The sequence below is a fragment of the Oreochromis aureus genome, linkage group 20 (assembly GCF_013358895.1).
Source record: "Oreochromis aureus strain Israel breed Guangdong linkage group 20, ZZ_aureus, whole genome shotgun sequence".
NCBI lineage: Eukaryota > Metazoa > Chordata > Actinopteri > Cichliformes > Cichlidae > Oreochromis > Oreochromis aureus.
In genome coordinates this window covers 27,998,822-28,019,950 of record NC_052961.1, presented here as the reverse complement: position 1 = coordinate 28,019,950, position 21,129 = coordinate 27,998,822, and the positions used below count along the sequence as shown (strand labels likewise).

Below are 21,129 nucleotides of genomic sequence, written 5' to 3'. Positions count from 1 at the left end.
CCTGAGACAACTGGGGAAGTACAGTCTTCCACAGGAGCTGCTGACCCAGTTCTACACTGCAGTCATTGAGTCTGTCCTGTGCTCCTCCATCACAGTCTGGTATGGTGCAGCCACTAAACAGGACAGGAGCAGACTGCAGCGGACTGTACAGGCAGCAGAAAGGATCATCGGCGCCCCCCTGCCCTCCATCCAGGATCTGTACCTCTCAAGAACCAGGAAACGGGCAGGGAAAATCATCACAGACCCCTCACACCCTGGACACAGACTTTTTGACCTGCTGCCCTCTGGCAGACGGTACAGAAGCCTGCAGACCAGGACCACCCGACACAGGAACAGTTTCTTTCCCCTCGCCATCTCCCTTCTAAACAGTTGACCTGTCACACTGCTCCCACTGCCAGACTGCAACTGCACCTTATGTACATTTTGTAGTATTCATTCCACCTCATTTCATTTCTGTATTTTATGTACATAAGTTTAGTTATTTATAGTTGATTTACACAGCTTTGTGTATGTATGTGTATGCATGTGTAATGTATATATAGACGTGTGTGTGTGTGTGTGTGTGTGTGTGTGTGTGTGTGTGTTTTACATTGCTGTGCTTGATAGCCACCATCTACCGGAACCAAATTCCTTGTATTTGTCTGCACATATACTTGGCCAATAAACACGATTCTGATTCTGATTCTGATGTCAACAGGCACATCAGAAGCTCTGACTGTGAATGGTGAGCGAAAAACTGCGAATCCTGTCTCGAGTTCGCTAAAGACCTGAAATCGTTTCTCAAATTCCCTCAGCAACCCTGAAATCTTGTCTTTGTACTGTTTCACATCAGGATTAACACTTGCTGGGCACACATCTCGGAGACACGGAAAATGAGCAGGGTCTCCGCTTGCTATCTGCGTCTCCCATAACGTGAGCTTTAACTTGAATGCATGTATGCTGTCATAATACTGTGTTACAATTTTTTTTGCGTCCCTTTAACATTCTGTTCAGATTATTCAAGTGCTCTGTAATATCAACCATAAATGCAAGGTCCTGCAGCCAAAGTGGGCACTGTAATTCCTTAACAGGTTTTCCTTTTTTCTCCATAAATTGTCCAATTTCCCCACGTAGATCAAAGAAGCGCTTCAGCAAAGCACCTCTGCTTAACCATCTTACCTCAGTGTGGTATGGCAGACCATGGGTAATGTTACAGTCACTGAGAAGGCTGTCAAACTGACGATGATTGAGACCTCTGCCTCGGATGAAATTAACAGTTCGGATAACCACCTCCATGACGTGATCCATTTTTAAGGACTTGCAGCATAATGCCTCCTGATGCAAAATGCAATGAAATGTCCAAAAATCACGCCCTCTATTTGCGGCTTGTACTTTCTCTCTGAACTTGGTCACAACACCTGCTTTTTTCCCGATCATTGACGGCGCACCATCAGTGGCCAGGCTTTCGGCGCGGGACCAGTCTGCCCCGACCCTGTCCAGTGCTCCAACTACGGAGCGGAAAATGTCCTCAGCTGTTGTGGTGTCGGTCATAGGCACCAACTCGAGAAACTCCTCTGTGACAGTATCATCAACTCCACGAATGAATATGGCCAGTTGAGCGACGTCTGTAATACCAGTACTCAAATCAATTGCAACAGAAAATTCCAGAAATTACTCCACTTTGCGTTTCAGTTGGCTGTCCAAATCTGCCGATTGTTCCAGCATGCAGTTTTTGACGAACTCCCCCTCAGAGTACGGCTTTGATGCTAATGCTACTTGGCTAGCAATTACGTAGCTGGCTTTCACCGCAGCATCACTGACCTCTCGGCTCCGGGTGAAAACAGATTGCTGTTTCCTCAGACCAACCAACATTTCATTTACCTTCTGTTTTCTCAGTTCTCCGTGCAAGCTGTTGTATTTTTCACCATGTTGAGTTTCATAGTGGCACCGAATATTGTACTCCTTAAGCACCGAAACTTGCTGCATGCACACTAGGCACACGGGTTTCCCATTCACCTCCGTGAACATATAGGAAGAAGTCCATTTTTCTTGAAAAATCCGACACTCTGTGTCCACTTTTCTCTTTTTTGACAAAGACATTTCGCTGATGAGGGTGCCCGTTCCAAGAGAAAAAGCGGGTAAAGCGATTGAACTGACTAAAACACAGCCCCCCTAGCGAACAACATAGGAACTGCAGATTTTAAAGAAAATGAAGTTTACTGGGGGTTTTTAATAATGCAAATTTCTCCCCGGGCCGGACTAAACCCCCTGGCGGGCCGGTTCCGGCCCGCGGGCCGTATGTTTGACACCCCTGGTCTAACTGCAATTAAAAGCCCAGGGAAGCATTTAGTTTTAAGGCGGCCTTTAACACACCCTATATATGTCCGTTTCACATCTTACCAGTCCATACAGTAGCTGTTCTTAGCATTACAACTCCGACCCATACATATGGACCAGTAACGCCCAATCTTCACCTGATACTTTCTTCACAAGCTTTTATTACACTGGAGCAACTGATTACAGGTAACACCATTGAAATGGACACTATTTATACAGTGGCAGCAGTGCCACTAATGTTAAATTGGCTGTGTGGAGTAGCACAACCACTGCTAATATCACAGTTTTCAGATGCATTTGTACAAATTATGATGTCTTTTACCCTCTTAATGGTGCTATCTTAAAGTCATGCTGTAAAAATTAGCTTATTTTCGAGTGAAACATATTAAAACCATGTTAGGACAGAAGTATTATCTTCTATCATGACTAATTAAGTTACTATTTAATAAAGTTACGGCTAACATGATAGTGCTAACCCATAACCCCGAACTCTTATACTGTAAATGATGAGTGATTTAAGTTAACACTAAACGTTAAACAGTATCTCCTGAACATTTAGAATCAGGTTTGAGTCTGGCTGCACTGACTTTTGAAGATGCAAATTTAGCATGATGGCTGATGGTGCTGAGTAAGCTTCTATTTACCTTCTACACTGTGCTTAACACACGTTTCAGAATAGCAAAGAGGAGCACTGTTGCTTCATCCTTAATATTTTAGAGGAGAACTGGATTGCAAATCAAAAGGTCCTTAATAGCTTTTTGTCTTCCCCGACCCTCAAAGCCAAACTTCAGCCATTTCTGTATACCTTCCATGGTTAGACTTTTTTGTTTCTCTGATGTTGCTCTGATGACTTTTTTGATGGCGTTTTTGTTGCTGAAGACAGCCAAGTGTCTGCATTTGTTGACACTTTACAGAAGGCAGTGAAAAATGCAAGTTTAGTTGATTTTGTTCTTGTTTTTGGGTAATTTGACATAATAGTTTTTACTATAGTAACCAAATGACTGTCTTCTGCAAAATGACTACTGTTAAATTAGAGTAAATGGAAAATCTTGTCATTTACTTTATAATTCCTTGCTATTTTATTATATTTGTTACATGTCATAGACACAGGGAAGAGGCACATGTCGGGATTCCCAGTGGACAGCAGCACGAGAGACTTCAAGGAAGGCCTCCAAACTGGCTGAAGAGGAGATGGAGGTCGCTGTGTGTCGACATGGATTAATGTGTCTTTTGTGTCACTTTCACTTGAGGGACAGCAAACAGGTGGCCGTGGTGTATCTCAGGAATGGTTACATGCCTGACAACTACACTTCTGAACAGGTCCAGCTTTTGATTTGCTCTCAGAATGATTACATCAAAGAGTTTAGTTAAAAACACTAAAGTGAAACCTGCAGACTTGCTTAAAGTGATTCGTATTCATGAAAAACTGGAACGACATTATCATTGAGTTTATTTCTTTCCCTGCTTAGCAACACCAAGTCTTGCCCTGATTGGCTGATATAAGTGACAACAGACCTGTCGCTGTGTCAGTCTGAATGGGTGATTAGAGACCAACACATGTTTGTTGCTGCTCCATGTTCTCTGCAACATTGTGTGTAGTTACTGCAGCTGTGTGTGCATTCTGCTGGCAGGAAAAGGAAACAAGTGAAAGAAAACTGGCGAGCACCCTGGAAGGAAAACTTAATCAGACATGACAAGTTAAAACAGTTTGCAAGTTTCAAGCCAAACTGCTGAATCTACTGTCCAGGTTCTCCTTGATAGCGTGACTCTGTGTTGTTCTCCTTCATTCTTTTGTCTCTGTCTGTCAAATCTCAGCGTAATATAAACCAACTATTGTCACGCTCTGCTGGTCGGTGTGCTGGCTGTTTTGTCAGGAATCTCAACCACGAGAAAGTCTGAACGAACAAAGCTATAAAACCTGTGACAGAGTGTAAAACGTTATTAGCAGCAGTGAATGCTGTTGCTGTCGCGATGCTGTTGTGGTCTGCAAACACTGCTCACCAGTGCTGGAGTTTATGGTTATTAAGTGCCGGCCATTCTATCTACCGAGGGAATATACAGCCATTCTACTGTGCGCTGTGTACATCCTTCCCTCCTCCAATGTTAACAACAGGAACGAGGCACTGAACGAACTGTACCAGCACATCAGTGAGCAGCAGACAGCCCATCCTGATGCTTTTCTCATCCTGGCTGGGGATTTCAATCATGCAGACTTAAAGTGCGTGTTTCCAAAAATACAACAACACATAGACTTTCCAACAAGGGGAAATAACACACTGGACTTTGTTTACACCACCCGGAGAGGAGCTTACAAAGCTTTTCCCCTCCCCTACCTCGGCGCTTCAGACCATGTCACTGTCATGCTAATGCCTGTGTACAGACCGCTCGTTAAAGTCACCAAACCGGTTCGTAAGCGGATACGAGTGTGGCCAGAAGGGTCTTCAGAGGCTTTACAGGACTGTTTTACCATCACAGACTGGAACATGTTTAAGCAGGCTGCCACCTATAACAACACCACTGACCTCCAGGAGTACGCAGAGACTGTTACTGCCTACATCAATAAGTGTATTGAGGATGTAACAGTCACGAAAACCATAACTGTCCGGGCAAATCAAAAACCATGGATGACAGGAGAGGTCTACAGGCTGCTGAAAGCTCGGAATGCTGCCTTCAGAGATGGAGACGAGGCGAGCCTGAGGACAGCTAGGGCCAACCTTTCCCGTGGTATCAGAGAGGCTAAGACAGTACTCCAGGAAAATATCTCATCACTTCAAAGACAGCAGAGACTCACGGAGCCTGTGGCGGGGCATTCAGACCATCACAGATTACAAGACCCCACCACAGACCTGTGATAGCACTATCCCCTGCTGAACAGAGCTGAACACTTTCTTTGCTCGCTTTGAAGCCCAAAACAGCACCACTGCACAGAAGACCCCACCCCCTCCTGGCGACCAGGTGATGACTCTGTCCCCGGACAGCGTGAGGAGATCCCTCAGCAGGATCAATGCACGTAAAGCTCCGGGTCCTGACAACATTCCTGGTCGTGTACTGAGAGACTGTGCAGTAGAACTCACTGATGTCTTCACAGACATCTTCAATATATCACTTATCCAGGCTGTCGTCCCCACATGTTTTAAAGCCACCACAATCATTCCGGTTCCAAAAAGTCATCTCCTCCTGCTTTAATGACTACCGTCCTGTTGCACTTACTCCCATCCTGATGAAGTGCTTCGAACGACTAGTCATGCAACACATCAAGACTGTCCTGCCCCCCTCCCTGGATCCCTTCCAGTTTGCGTATCGGCCCAACCGCTCAACCGATGATGCTATCTCCACTGCACTCCACTCAGCACTCACACACCTGGACAAAAAAGACTCATATGTTCGAATGCTGTTCATAGATTTCAGTTCAGCATTCAACACTATAATCCCCAACAGCTCACTCAAAAACTGGTCCAGTTGGGGCTTAACACCTCTCTGTGCAACTGGCTGTTGGATTTCCTCACCGGAAGACCTCAAGTAGTACGGGTCGGCAGTAATACATCCAGCACCATCATTTTAAACACGGGGGCCCCGCAGGGATGTGTGCTGAGCCCCCTCCTCTTCACGCTGCTGACCCATGACTGCACTCCATCATACAGCTCCAACCTCTTCATCAAGTTTGCGGACGACACAACGGTGGTGGGTCTCATTAGCAACAGGGATGAGACCAACTACAGAAGTGAGGTGAGACGCCTGGCCACGTGGTGTGTTGACAACAATCTCTCTCTGAATGTGGAGAAGACGAAGGAGATTGTTGTGGACTTCAGGAGAATGCACACCCAACATGCTCCTCTGACCATTGACGGAGCGTCTGTGGAGAGAGTGAGCAGCACTAAGTTCTTGGGTGTGCACATCACAGAGGATCTCTCCTGGACGTACAACACCACAGCACTGGCCAAGAAATCACAGCAGCGTCTCTTCTTTCTCCGCAAACTAAGAAGAGCAGGAGCACCAGCCCCCATCATGTACACTTTCTACAGAGGCACCATCGAGAGCATCCTGTCGAGCTGCATCACTGTGTGGTTTGGAGCCTGCAATGCGTCCTGTCATAGAACCCTCCAACGCATAGTGAGAGCTGCAGAGAGGATCATTGGTGTCTCTCTCCCCTCCCTCCAGGACATTTACAGCACCCGTCTCACTAAAAAAGCCCTCTGCATAGCGGCTGATCCCACGCACCCAATGCAAAGCTTCTTCAAGCTGCTGCCGTCAGGGAGGAGACTGCGGAGTCTCCAGGCCAGGACCAGCAGACTGAAGGACAGCTTCATCCATCAGGCTGTCAGGAAGCTTAACTCCCTCCCGATTCTGCCCCCTCTCCCCTCTCTCCTCCACGGTCTCACTGAACTCTGTCACACACACACACACACACACACACACTCTCTGACTCACTCACTGGCCTGCACCAGTTATTAGTCACCTTGTGGAGCATTGGACTGCCACTACCTCATAAGACTTTGTTGTTACACTATCTCCTACCGTACATTACCAAATCTCCATTGCACTATTTGCCTATTTGCACTACCTTGCCTGGTTTACACTCAATGTCATTTACCGTTACCTGAATATTGTATATGGTATATTGTATAGCTTTTTGGTATATGTAAAATTGTACTGTATTTATTCAAATTTTACTTTTTAAATTATTTTAATTATTTTACTTGCATTTTTAATCACTCTCTTATATTTAAATGTTCATCTAGGGTTTGAGAGTAACGAAATTTCTATTCTCTGTATGTCCTGTACATATGGCAGAATTGACAAATAAAGTTGACTTTGACTTTGAAATAAGATTCCAAAAGTTAGTGAAATGGTAGAGGCTATTTTATGCTGGAAAAATTCTTCTAGCACAAAGTGTCCCAATAAACTGAACTTTTTAATACAGAAATACATCTTCTGTCATGTGAAGGCTGTGTGCAGGCAGGAGTGGTAGTAGGAGGACCCAATGTGCAGACACTCGGAGGCGGAAAGTAACTCAAACTCAGATTTATTGCTAAACTCAAAAGGTAACAAACTCGCAAATAAACTTACACAGACAGAACACACAGCATGAATGAGGGTAGATCGCAACACAGACAGATGAAAACACAGGGCTTATATACACAGAGGGAGCAATCAGGGAATGAGTAACAGGAGGGAAACACAGCTGGGGCAAATCAGGCCTAACGAAACAGGGGAAGCAAAACCAGATACATTAACATAAGACACGGACCTTCAAAGTAAAACAGGAAACATAACACAGACTGAACTTACAGACACAAGCTGTGTCCCAAAACGTCGGCTGCATCCTCCGGAGGCCGCATTTGAAGGCTGATTACGTCACAGCCAGGCGACGAAGGCTGTCCCAATTCGTCGACTCCTTCAAATGCGGCCGACAAATGCGTCCTTCATTTCCCCGAATTTGAAGGATGGGTCAGGTGTGTCCTTCGTGGCCCACCATATCCCAGAATTCATAGCGCGGCCCAGCCAAATTTCAGCTGCCAACAATGGCGGCCGCTACTAAGTTTTAAAATTAGTCTTATTAATCTTTCTGGGTCACAAAATAAACTTTTAACATATTTTCAGGTGAGAAAATAGCTGTGTAAATTTCAAATATCTGCTTGGTTTATCAAGACATCGTATATTTGCAAAAGTGCGCCGACGTTTTCGGAGACGTCTGTTACCCACCCACTCGATAGCAAGCCAGGGGGATCCTCCAGGATTTTCACACAGCTGAATAAACGTTAAACAGAAAACTGATTAAACAGAAGTGTGAGACGGTCGAGAATTTACGCCAGTGTCCTGTTATATTTTACATAGCAAGGAGCAGACGGCCGAGTTTATTAAACTCCACCGACACAGCGGTGACGCAAATCTGAAGGCTAGACCGTCCTATTTCACAGCCTCGCACTTCCGGCCTTCTCGGTCTTTGAAGGACCCGGCCCACGTAGACCGCGAAGGCCGGGTCCTCCGAAGGATGCAGCCGACGTTTTGGGACACAGCTACAGACTCACAGGCAGGCACTACAACAGAGGGAACAGAGACGTGGGACCAGGGCAGACACAGACACTGACTGGACACGGGGAGACAGCAACTATGGATCACAGACAGAAAACCAGAACACTAAAACTCTAACAAAACCCACACAGAGAACCTAAACTAAGAATAATCCTATAACCCATAAAGCAAAGCTAGAATATAGTGAAATAACAAAATTAAAGAACCAAAAACAAAAAAACACTGGGTCGACGACCCAGGCACCCTAACATCTAATGATAAAAAGACAAGCAGAGAATTCATTGTCTGTTTTCAATTGCAGAGCTGGGATGCTCGTCTTCTGATGGAGCGCTCTCGAGCTGTGAAGTGTCCAGATATCAGCGCTCACCTGGCTGGTACCAAGAAGGTTCAGGAAGTGCTCGCCAGACCTGGAGTCCTGGACAGATTCTTCCCAGACTAGCCTCAAGCTGTGCAGCAGATCTGAGCGACATTGGCTGACCTCTACACTCTAGACATGGTGAGAAAAAGGACACGTGCTTTTCATTGTTTGGAAAATTTGGCATTAGATAATCCTCACCTGGGTGTTGCTGTTCAGTGTAAGCAATATCATTCACATTTATTCCTCTGATTTGTTTCTCTGTGGTTGCGTTCGTCTACAGGGTGCAGAGAGGGACAAAACAGTATCAATGGCCTTGGCAGCAGCAGAACGGTTTGTCTTGAAGCCTCAGCGAGAAGGAGGAGGTACAGCGGGGGGACAGACGCATCTTTAAAAATGTTGAGAATCCAGCAAATGCTGAAACTTCTGTTTATTGCTCACCATTTGTTAAACTAGGGAAGCTTAAGCAGTGCATGGATCTGCACACACATGCAGCATTTGCTTGCATTCCATGTATGAGCCAGCCTCAGTCAAAACAGTGACGACACATACATGACTGCCTGCTGTTTTGCATTACTGTGTATCTACTGTGATTCATGCATGCTGTACTGTGACTGAGATAATAGTGTATATGAGACACACTTGACAAGAACATTGATTAGGATGTGAAAAAGCTACCAGATACAAGTTGTCAACAAGTTATGGCTGACTAACCACCCTGCCTTACATCACTCTGGGCTAATACTGTAAAAAGCAATCATTAGTTTTCTTTGTAATATCAGATCATTTGTTTTGATAAATACATAGGTCAGTATCAGGGTTCATACGAGCTATTTTAGTAGTAATTTTACACCTCCACTATGATAGTATTTAGTTGTTAATCATGTTAGCAAGGAAGCTAGGGTTTGTAATTCATTCTTAATTTAGCCACGCTGCATGAATTTGGATAATACGATTTTTGAAAATGGCAGTTTACTTTATTGGGCAATTATAAAATCGTATTTCTTAGGCTGGCTTTTAAGGAAGGAGAAAAGGTATGTATCAGGTGGCTGGGAAGAAAGATGGAGGTGGAAAGGATGTGCAAGCTATGGGACAAAGTTGCTGAGACCAGGTTAAACAGAGGTGACGATCAGTGAGCAGGAGTGTGGCTTCGTGCTGAAAAGAGCACAACAGATTCTCTGGAGAGAAGGTGAAGGAAAGTCAGCTGAAGCAAGACAGTTTGTGGAGTTTGTGTTGCACTGTATGTTATGCTGGGAGCCTGGGGATTAGTGGACTTTGATTCCAAGTTAATACTAGCTAGTGTTTGTCACTGGTTTTTGGGCGGTGGAGTAAAAGGGATTGGTTGCTGGCTGTTTGTAATGTTAGCTTTTTCTTTGTTTTCTTACAGGCAGGGTAAAGACATGGTGATAAATGAGTGTGTGGGCCATCTGCTGAGGACCAAGAACTCAGGACACTCAGACGGGGGCGTCGCAGCAGGAGTCACCGTGCTCCACAATCCTCTGCTGTCCTGAGATGTCAGACTCCTGCCTGCACATACAAACCACAGTGAAGTCAAAGTTCCACCTGCACCTCCACCTGTTCTTGCAGCAACATGAAAACTGACAGAGGTGAGACAGCACAAGAGTTTTTGTTTATTTTTGTAATACGTTAAGGAATTAAGTGAAGAACAGTGATTAATTAAATTGTTTCTTGCATTTTTGATTTAATGATTGTGTTTAGGATTATTTCAGAAACATGTTTAGAGGATCTTTGTAAGCCTGTATTTACTTTAAAAGAAGGGAAGCACTTCTTCATTCTACAGAAAAGGTGACACATTACAGATGAGTTCATAAAAAGTGTCACTTTTTCTTATTTACTGGAACAGCATGGTAAAGTAGGCCTAGGGTGCCATCTTGTGGCAGTGTGTTGTTACTACAACATATGAAATTGTGTTTCTATTGGAAATATAATTCAGCGCCACCGAGCCGCGCTCTCAGTTACAAACTGAACCTGTTTTTTTAGACATATAAATCACTAAGCACAGTGAAGCTTTTGGTTTTGTCAAAGTGTTTCTTATTCAAAATGCATGTTGATTTTTATAAGGTTGAAGAGCAGTTAGCAGTGCATTCATGGACATCTTTAAACTATTAATTGAAGAATCTTTGGTCATGATGGCATGAACTAGAAACGTGAGCTCCAGGTGAGACTGCACAGAAGAACAAGTGTCCTTAAACTGCATCAGCTCATGACTTCTTACAATTTTACTCTTATTCTAATCTTAATGTTTGGTTTATTTCGGTGTTTTATTTGTTCCTGAGCAAATCAGTTTGGCTGAGATTAAAGTTCAGCTTCATAACCAGACTGTTTTATTTAAGTTTAAAGTCTTACTTGGAGAGCTGTCAGTAGATTTTAAACTGAATATTTCACCTGTCGTATCTCCTGATGAAAAATGTTCTCTTCTAATGTAAACAGCTGACTCTGAATTACATTTAACATTAAAACATTTTAATTCAGAAGGAACTATTTTCACCAGGAGCAGAAACGGCATCCCAAAGGAGATGAGAAACGATTAAAGTATATTTAAAATATTTGTTCAGTTCTTTTCCAAACCCCAGCAGCTTTCTGTTCTAAGTTTTGAGTCTCTACTAAAATAAAAATAAAAGCATTGTAACTTGTTTGTTTTTATTTAATAAGCAGCATAGCTGTATACTATTATTATTAAGAGAGATTAAGCTTGTGTTTCTGTCATGCAGTGATTGTGCTTAACTGTATGAAGCTTATTAAACATTATGAGTTAGTAGTAGTTAGAGTTAGTAGTTTATTTCCTTACTACCTGTAATTTATTGCAGATTACTCGTATTTGCTTAATTTTTTACTAAATGTTTGAGGTGTGAAATAAACCGCAATGGAGCAAAATATGGGTGTGTGTGGTTGGAGGATGTGCGCGGGTGGGGGGGGGGGGGGGGCGCGAACATTTTTCTTGTAAACAAAGGGGGGCCCAGCAAAAAAAGTTTGGGAACCACTGATTTAATCCAAGAGAAGATGTACTGTATTCATCACAAACGTGGAGTAGTTCCTGTGTTACAGCAGCCGAAACAGTAAACACAATTTTTAAAAGAATAACGTAAACAAAGAGTAACCTGAAGTAGTGCAGCTGTGTTCATGGGCTTTTGAGCCTGCATGTGAGTTTTTGTAAGTGGCCTTCAATGTTTGGTTAATATGGTTTTCTGGTCTATGGAACAAATGCTGTAAACCTGCATATGAAACTGAGCCTGCATGACGTAATCTTAAATGATGGAGTGCTGATGTAAATTTCTATGCCTTGTCATTTTAAAATAAAAATAAACATAATAAAACAGTCTTACTGTCTTATAAAGACTCTTAGAGTCTTATAAAAATGACTCAAAGAGGTGAAAAATACTCAAGTTAGATTAAATGTAAAAAACAAACAAACAAAAAAAAAAACCCTAATATCGCCTATAACATTGGGGGAAAAAACGTCCCTTAGGAATAACACATGTAAAAACTTGCGTTGTGAGCTCCAGTAGATTTATTTAAGATAAGATAACCTTTATTAGTCCCACACTTGGGAGCCACAGCCTACCACTGAAGGAGCTGCTTAGTGCTGTGAGTCACCTGCATGGGATGGGAGATGTTGTCCAGCAGGGATGGCATCTTAGCCACCATTCTCCTCTCACTCACCAGCTCCTGTGTGTGTGTTATGATCAGCTGACCTGCACCACTGCTCCTCTGACAATTACTGCTCTTTGTGGATTTAACTGAACTCAAGATATAAGATATAAGCAGACAAGTCAGCTTAAGCATAAATTGACTGCTGCCTGTGATGGAAGCTACCACTGATGTTTAACACCATAGAGGGAACTTGACTGCAACAGTTTCAACCCACAAATACCGAGGCATCGGGGTAGATGAGCACGTATTAAAAATAACAGAAGATTATTATAATAATAATTATCATATTATTACAATAAAAATCTCTGTGCAAAAGTTAAATGCCATGAAGTAAAGTTGCTCTTTAAGTAAACTAGATGGGTTCCACAGAACTAAACTAATAATGGCTTGAGTGTAAATGCTTTGTTTCCATTCTTTATTCTTAGGTTGATGAAGTGCATCCTTTTCTTTGCAGGTTCACCTTTTCATTTTTCTTGTAGCTGAATGACTGCTGACAATCATCAAAGTGAACAAACACGCAGAGGTAAAACATAAATCTCACAAGTGGAAAGATGCGAAGGGAAAACGGTGCAGACCTCCCGTCAGTTCCTCTAATGTAAACTCTAGCCCTGTGGTGATCAGCATGGTGAAGGAGCACCAGGAGTCTGTAAGGAAAAAACCATCTGTCAAGAGGCTGAAAAATAAAGTGAAGTCTGTCTCTAACTTCAAGTATGGCTGGACAACTGAGGATGTCCGGAGAGGTAGATTGGAGGGAGAGGCTGGGGGTGGGGGTGCTGTTGGAACTATACTAAATAATGTTATAATAAATACAGTTTAAAGTGGTAAGGGTGTTGGTTGCATTGAAGTATAAACAGAAATACGATTTATAAATAAGGTGTAATGTCCATGAGTGTTGGCAGTGCAGTTATCCTCCAATCAGGGTGGAGGTAGGGCATGTTTGACAGCCTGTGGTTAAAAACTTCTGTTGAGTCTGTTTGTCTTCGACCTGATGGACCTGTAGCGTTTACCAGAGGGAAGGGGGGAAAAAAGTGAGTGTCCAGGGTGCGAGGGGTCTTTAATGATGATGCTGGCTTTCTGCTGAAGTCTGCCAGTATAAATGTCTCTGAGGGCAGTTAGTGAAGTGCCGATTGCCCGCTTTGCTGCCCTCACCACCCGCTGCAGTTTCCTCTTGTCCTCCGCAGTGCAGCAGTTGAACCAGAGTGTGCAGCAGTAAGTCAGAAGGCTCTCAATGGTGGAGCGGTAGAAGTTTACTAGCAGTCTTTGGGGTAATTGGGCCTGACGTAGTTTCCTGAGGAAGTACAGCCTTTGTTGTGCTTTCCCTACCTGGTGGGAGATGTTTGTGGACCAGGTAAGGTCGGCCGAGATGTGGACTCCGAGGAACTTAAAGCTTTCTACCCTTTCTACCTCCTCCCCATCAATGTAGAGGGTAGAGTGCTCAGATCGCTTTGTTCTTCTGAAGTCGATTACCATCTCCTTGGTCTTGGCTGTGTTCAGATGCAGGTTGTTGTCGTCACACCATTGCTTCAGATGCTGAACCTCCTCTCTGTAGGCTGAATCATCGTTGTTGTTGATCAGTCCTATGACAGTGGTGTCATCAGCAAATTTTATAATGGTGTTACTGGTGTGGATTGGTGAACAGTCATGGGTGAAAAGTGAGTATAAGAGGGACTGAGGACACACCCTGTGGGACACCCACATTCAGAATGAGGGTGGAGGAGGTGTGCTCTCCCATTCTTACGTTCTGGGGTCTGTTGCTCAGGAAGTCCAGTATCCAGCTGCACAGTGAGCTGCTGAGTCCTAAGTTGCTTAGTTTATTAACCAGTTTGTGGGGTTGAACTGTATTGAAGGCAGAGCTGAAGTCCACAAATAGCATTCTCACATAGGTGTTACTACAGTCCAGGTGTGTGAGGGCTGTGTGAAGAGCTGTTATTATGGCGTCCTCTGTCGACCTGTTTGCCCTGTATGCAAACTGGTGTGGATCGAGGTTTGCAGGGATGGCAGCTTTAATGTGTGACATGATGAGCTGTTCGAAACATTTGGCAATTATGGGTGTTAAAGCAACTGGACGATAGTCATTCAAGCAGCTCACTGTGTTCTTCTTGGGCACACAGTGAGCTGCTGAGCTAAAGGGTGTCCTGTGAAGCATTTCTAAAAATAAAAAAAAAGTGGTCATCAACTTTCTCTGTTAGCCCAGGCTTTCTGCTTCAGTTTCTGCGCACACTCACACTAAAAGAGGATGTTTACTCTTTGAGTGCTTAATGTTTGAGTCATAAATATGAGACAGCAGGTATAATGCATGTGCAGCTATAATGTTATAGCAGAACTTCCTTTAGTAGTGTTGGTAATATACAACTCAAGGCTGCATTAATAGAACATCACTTTATTTTTACTTATATAACACCATAACACAACAACAGTCAACTCAAGGCCCTTTATATTGCAAGGTAAAGCCCCTACAATAAAGAGAGAAATCCTTAACAAGCAAATAACCCTCCCTATGAGCAAGCACTTGGTGACGGTGGAAAGGAAAACTCTTTTTTAAGAAGAAGAAATGGGCAGAATCAGGCTCAGCGAGGGGCAGCCATCTGCCATGACCGGTTGGTTAATAGGGGAAGAAGACCGTATAAAAGACATGCTGTGGGAGAGAGCCATAGATTAATAATAACTAATGATTAAATGCAAAGTGGTGTATAAAAACATCCCGACTACACTGTAAATAAATTGTAACAATTGTGACATGTACACATATGATTTTAAACAGAAACTGTGATGAATCTGAATTAATCTGAGCATCTTTTTCAACATTATTTTCTTTGAAAGGAAGTTTTAATAAAGAGATATGTATCATAAAACACAGAGACTGATATAGCTAAATCAGTAAAATACTGAATATATAGTATTAGAATGTGTTTTTTCTGGCTTTAAATTGCTATGAATATGCATTTTGCAGCATCACAAAAGAAGCTGTTAAAAAGCATAACGACAAATTCATCCATCATCCTGCTGGAACCCATCGAGACACCTATGACACGGTTTCTTTCCAGTGTTCCAGATCTCAGCGAATTGTTCAACCTCCCCATGGTAAGGTGGCAGATATGTTCACACTTGGATATAATCAGCAAAGCAGACAAGTTTCAACATAATTTACATGCAGATTAATGTTAATTATGATCTGAAAGCTTCTCCTGCTTGTTTGCAGACTGAACTCATGTCAGCTGTTCTTGACACTCCACTCAATGGTTTGGGTATGATTCCTCTCGACAGCAACATTGAAAGGCTGAAAATGTCGAAGAGCTACAGACATGCTCTTAACACAGTAGTCAGTGTGTGCAAAGGTAACCCACTTTTAGATGTGCCAAATTATACACGAGTCACTTTTATGCTACAAGGCTAAATTTATACCCTTTATGTAACCCTTACACACACACACACAGAACAGTACTGAATAAAGTTCATTGTATCATAATCATTTAAAATTCTTTGGGTTTTATTATTTAAAATTAAGTAAAATAAAAAATGAGAATGAAATTATTGCTTTCCATTAAGAAAAGTACATATTAAATATTTAGCACAGGTTTATTTGGTTTTTGTTTGAGTATTTATTTCATAAAGTATCATGTTAGCTCTTCTAAAGAGTTTTAATTCTGGATGAATATTTTTTCTGTCATGTTTTGGGGTGGCTGTAGCTCAGGTAGTAAAGCAGATCACTTACTAACCAAGTATCCTTGGGCAAGATACTAACCCCATGTTTCTCTCTGATGCATCCATCAGAGTATGAATGTGTGTGAATGTTCAATAGGAAACACTTAGAAACGGTGTAGAAGAAAGTGCGTGTGGGACTGGGTGATGTTGTGCAAAGCGTAAGAGCCGCTCCATTTACTAGTTCAAAACAAGGAGGTTTAGTTATCAATGTTCCTAAAAGGGTTCATAGAAGAACTTAACAGATACCAAATGTAACTTAACTGACTTCAGTAGAAAGTGTTTCACACTCTTGAGGGCTTTAACAGTAAATTGGTCAGTTGCTGAGAATTACCAGTCACAGTTATTGTGTTGGTTTAACAGTGATCAGTAGAAAAACAGAATATAATAGTCAGTGTAAGTTTTGCTCTTCACTCTTAGTAGGAGTGCTGCTGAATTGTTCTGTAACTGAATCGAACCACAGACATTTATGTGATAAGAACATACCAAAACAAAATGCTCACTTTGGTTGCTTTCATGAAAACTTGACATGTTTTTCACTGACAGGAGACATAGATGGCTGTCCTGTTATCCTGGTGTGCGGGACCAAGAATGTTGGAAAGTCAACATTTATCCGCGTGCTCATTAACACCTTGCTGAATTAGTAAGTTTCTCACTAACTACAGTTTTTATAATGTCCTGTTCACTATGTCATTGGTCCTGCTCTGGTCCTCTCTTTATCCTCTTTATTGTAATGTTTGGTTTGCTTTGGTTCACATTTACACAAGGGTCTTTACAGCCTACAAACATCTCTGTGGTTCATTTAAAGTGGAGAATAACGATATGTTTTGTTTTCCTTCAGCACTGCTAGTGTCGAATATTTGGAAGGTGACCTCGGTCAAACTGAATTCACCCCTGCTGGTTGCCTGTCTCTCCTCACTGTCAGAGAACCCCTTTTAAGTATGTTTCAATCCTCATTATATGTTCAAAAAACATGTTTGTCTTTTTTAATTTAAAATACTATATTAAACATAGCGCGTTCACGTCTTTACAACTGGGGCTAAATTATTAACAACAATGTGTTGGAAGAGCCATTCCTTGGTTACCTTAGATTAAAGATTGGAAACTGACACAGCCAGTCCACCTGTGTCTAGGAGTAAAAGTGTTAGCCTTTCAGCTTCTTTTAAACCTATGTAACATGTGAGATTCATGTGTGATTCAAAATGCAATGTCAAAATTGTTATTTTATGGTGGGTTTTGTGTGGAATTATGCCTCTATAGTTCAATTCAATTCAGTTTTATTTATACAGTGCCAAATCAACATTTGCCTCAAGGTGCTTTATATTGTGAGGTAGACCCTACAATAATACATACAGTGAAAAACCCAACAATCATATGATCCCTTATGAGCAGGCACTTTGGCGACAATGGGAAGGAAAAACTCCCTTTTAACAGGAAACCTTCAGCAGAACCAGGCTCTTTAGTGTTTTCTTCATTTCTGACTCCTGCTTGATTAGTAAGAGTGGGTTAAAAGACTTATAATGATCTGCTTTGCAGGTCCTCCTTTCACACATCAGCAGACTCCAGACCACATGATCTACTACGGTCAGTCATCATGCGACTCATACCTGGATCGATATTTGGAATGTCTTAAGTCCTTATGGTGCAGAAGATCCCAGACCAGAGAGGCTCCGATTATTATCAACACGGGCTGGGTCAAAGGTCAGTGTGAGCTGCCTTCTGTGACATCAGTGAAATGGTAAATGGCCTGTATTTCAATAGCGCTTCACTAGTCCCTAAGGACCCCAAAGCGCTTTACATATTGAGTCATCCACTCATTCACACACTGGTGATGGCAAGCTACGTTGTAGCCACAGCCACCCTGGGGCGCACTGACAGAGGCGAGGCTGCCGGACACTGGCGCCACCGGGCCCCCTGACCACCACCAGTAGGCAACGGGTGAAGTGTCTTGCCCAAGGACACAACGACCGAGACTGTCCAAGCCGGGGCTCGAAGCGGCAACCTTCCGATTACAACTCCCAACTCTTGAGCCACGATCGCCCCGATGAAACAATGTAGGGGAATTTAAATGCACTAATAATAAAAAATGTCTCTGAATGTGTTTCTGTTCACAGGATTTAGATTCCAGCTGCTGGTTCACATGATCCGCTTCTTCCCAGTTTCCCATGTTGTCCAGCTGAGTCACAGTGGTTTCAGTCATTGCCCCGCCCTCACTCCAGACTTTCTGAGGACGGCAAATGGCTTTCAGACTCACCCACTGATAGGTTTGTATCTTGAACCTATTCGCTGGAACGTTGAAGGCAATGTAATTACACAGCAAAGCAAGACCCGAGTAAGCAACATTCTTTATGTTTCACGTGCACGGGAGGGAACTGGACAGGCGCCGTTCCTTCGCTTGACCCCAGTTGCTCTCGTCCGCTCCCCCGTAACACTGCTCTTTTATTGTGGTTACATGAATATGCATAGGTTCATTAACATATGACCTCTTATATAGGTATACATGTGAACAAAGAATACCTTGTGTGTGTGTGTGTGTGTGTGTCTGTGTGTGGGGGTCAAACTGTGACCCCAGGAAGACTCCCCAGAGCCGTCCATCTAAACAAAAGGCACTTAGCCTAAAACAGATATAGATACTTTTATCCTACCATAAAACAATAAGACAAGGTACGACCTCTCCCATGCTCCTAAAATGTGGGTGTGAAAGTCAGAGAGCTCTGGAATGCACACAAAGCTTGCAGACTGTTAAGGATCAAACCTCTACAAATCTACACCTAATTATAAAACTCTAAGAATATATGAGTAGATATTTCTAAGCATAAATGACAATCACAATACAAATCTAACACCCACCCGCTCAGACCGCTCTGGATGAGTTTACAGAAAGCCACAGCCACCCTAGAATGTACAGTCACATTAGCATACAAGCGGAGTTTCAAGGAGTTGGGAGTCAAGGAACAGCGTACGTACACCACTGCTACCATTCTTAATATACTGGTGTAAAAACATTATTCCAGACTCTTGGCTACATCTCATATCGCTGCATTTGACAGGAAACACCAGCGTAGTAATGAGCAGAGGGATCTATCTCTCCTGGCCTATCTGAGTCAGCTGCAGTATCCAGACCCTGGACCAGTCAGACCTCTGCACAGCCTCACACCATACCAGGTACACAAGAAGCACATGACTCTCTGATCACAGTCTAGACATATATGAATACAATTCATGACATTTAAATCAGGGAGAAATGGCTGTCTATGCTCCAGTTTTGGTTTAAACCTCTGTTAAGGGAAAATCCCAAATGGCAAACTGCAAATATAAACAGAACACAATGAGACAGCGTAATAAATCACATGTACATGGGTGAACGTCTCGAGAGAGAGTCACACAGTGTACCTTTTTATTCGTGCATTTATAGTCACTGGTGCCCACACAACAGGGCGGCGTATTTTCGCTCTTCTCAGAAAAATGACTATACAACAGTATGTGGCTATCTTACTGGAACATTCCGTTCCTCTTTTTATCAAGACATGTTACACAGGCGTGCTCTCCCGCCCAGCAGGCCGTCCAAGGCCGAGCTTCCGACAAGCAATATGAATCACAAACAGCAATGCATTTAATAAAAATCTTTTTACAACCTCCTTAACCTGCAAACTGTTGCTTTTAAAGATTTTTTTATATTCATTAAGCAACCATCTAACAATTTTCTTGCTAAACCCACAGGTTCCACACACAGCGATTGCGTTAGGTGTTACCCACGGCGACATGGTGCCCTCGCACATGTTCCACGCTTCAAACGGTAGTCTGGTAGGACTCTGCTGCCTGGCAGAAAAAGTAGCAAGCAAGGGAGGTCCAGTCTTTCTTTCCCAGGCACCCATCTGCCCATGTGTGGGATTTGGTAAGTGTCCTTTCTGAGTTATTGTGTTGACTTTGGCTTTACTTCCTCATTGACTGAAACTTTTTATCAAGTGAAAATGTATGTTGGTGATATCTTTAAAAAAAAAATCTCAAGTTATTGTTACAGCCACAATAAACTGGCTTTTCAGTTTATTGAAGCTTTCTTCCTTTTAATAACTGGTCAGAAAAATAAGATTATATTTAATGGGGTTGTGGTCCAGAAAGTCTAGGAAGGAAGGAAATAAAAATATTTGCGAAAAGCTGAAAACTTTTTGCAGATTATGTAGTGAAGATTTTTTTTCCATAAACTGAAGTTTCAGCACCAGATTCAATTCTTAAGCTCGGGAATAAAGAAACAAATTTATTATATGTAATAGATAAGAGCACCCAAATCCATTTGACAATTGTACAATTCTTGTACAGTACTAAATTCACTCCGACTAATTTGAAGTTGGGGAGAATTAAAGAGTCGTTATGTCATTATATTTGCTTGATACTGTCTTCCAGGGGTCCTCCGAGGTATTGACATGGCACGGGGTCTGTACTTCCTGCTGACGCCTGTAGATCCGTCAGTTCTCCGTGAAGTCAACTGTCTCCTCTTTGGAGCAATTTCAGTGCCGTCATGTGTCCTCACAACACAGGTCAGATTCTCTTTCATGTTTTTTATTTTGTATTCATGTTATGAAAAATGTTTTCAGTTGCTGAAAAGTCACTTCAGACTGTTCTACTTTAAAGCTGCGTTGTTATAATAGATGCAGTTAATAAGCATTGTCTTGTTGGAACATGCAGGCCCCCCCGCCTTAAAAACGATGCCATCTGAAAGGGCTCATGTGTTTCTCTAAAACCTGTATGGACCTTGCAGCACTGGTGTTGCCTTTCCAGATGTGCAGGCTGTTTTATCTGTAGTGCACCTCTATAGCATTAGAGATGAAGGCTCTTTAAGGGAGCACTGATAACAACCCAGGTGGTACCCGAGGACTTGGCATTCATGTTTTCCCGCCTAAAAAAGCCCAAATTTGGTTCATCTGACCACAGAACAGTTTTGCACTTTTCCATTAGTCCATTTTAAATGAGAGAAGATGGTGACATTGATCGATCACGTTCATATATGGCTTCTTCTTTGCATAACCTGTATGGCACAGTGAACTATGTTCACATAC

At 42.7% G+C, this 21,129-nt stretch overlaps 1 protein-coding gene across 1 annotated transcript in view; it reads left to right on the top strand.

Moving 5' to 3' along the window:
• Window positions 1-12,830: 12,830 nt before the first annotated feature.
• Window positions 12,831-21,129, top strand: part of LOC120435318 (polynucleotide 5'-hydroxyl-kinase NOL9-like) — a 15,192-nt gene continuing 6,893 nt past the window's right edge. Inside the window, exons 1-11 of the mRNA XM_039604691.1 lie at window positions 12,831-13,116; window positions 15,327-15,457; window positions 15,576-15,711; window positions 16,622-16,718; window positions 16,917-17,014; window positions 17,612-17,776; window positions 18,190-18,308; window positions 18,934-19,034; window positions 19,126-19,240; window positions 19,796-19,970; window positions 20,477-20,610. Of these exons, the coding sequence (XP_039460625.1) occupies window positions 12,999-13,116; window positions 15,327-15,457; window positions 15,576-15,711; window positions 16,622-16,718; window positions 16,917-17,014; window positions 17,612-17,776; window positions 18,190-18,308; window positions 18,934-19,034; window positions 19,126-19,240; window positions 19,796-19,970; window positions 20,477-20,610 (1,389 nt within the window). The 5' untranslated portion in view covers window positions 12,831-12,998. The remainder of the gene's footprint in view (window positions 13,117-15,326; window positions 15,458-15,575; window positions 15,712-16,621; window positions 16,719-16,916; window positions 17,015-17,611; window positions 17,777-18,189; window positions 18,309-18,933; window positions 19,035-19,125; window positions 19,241-19,795; window positions 19,971-20,476; window positions 20,611-21,129) is intronic.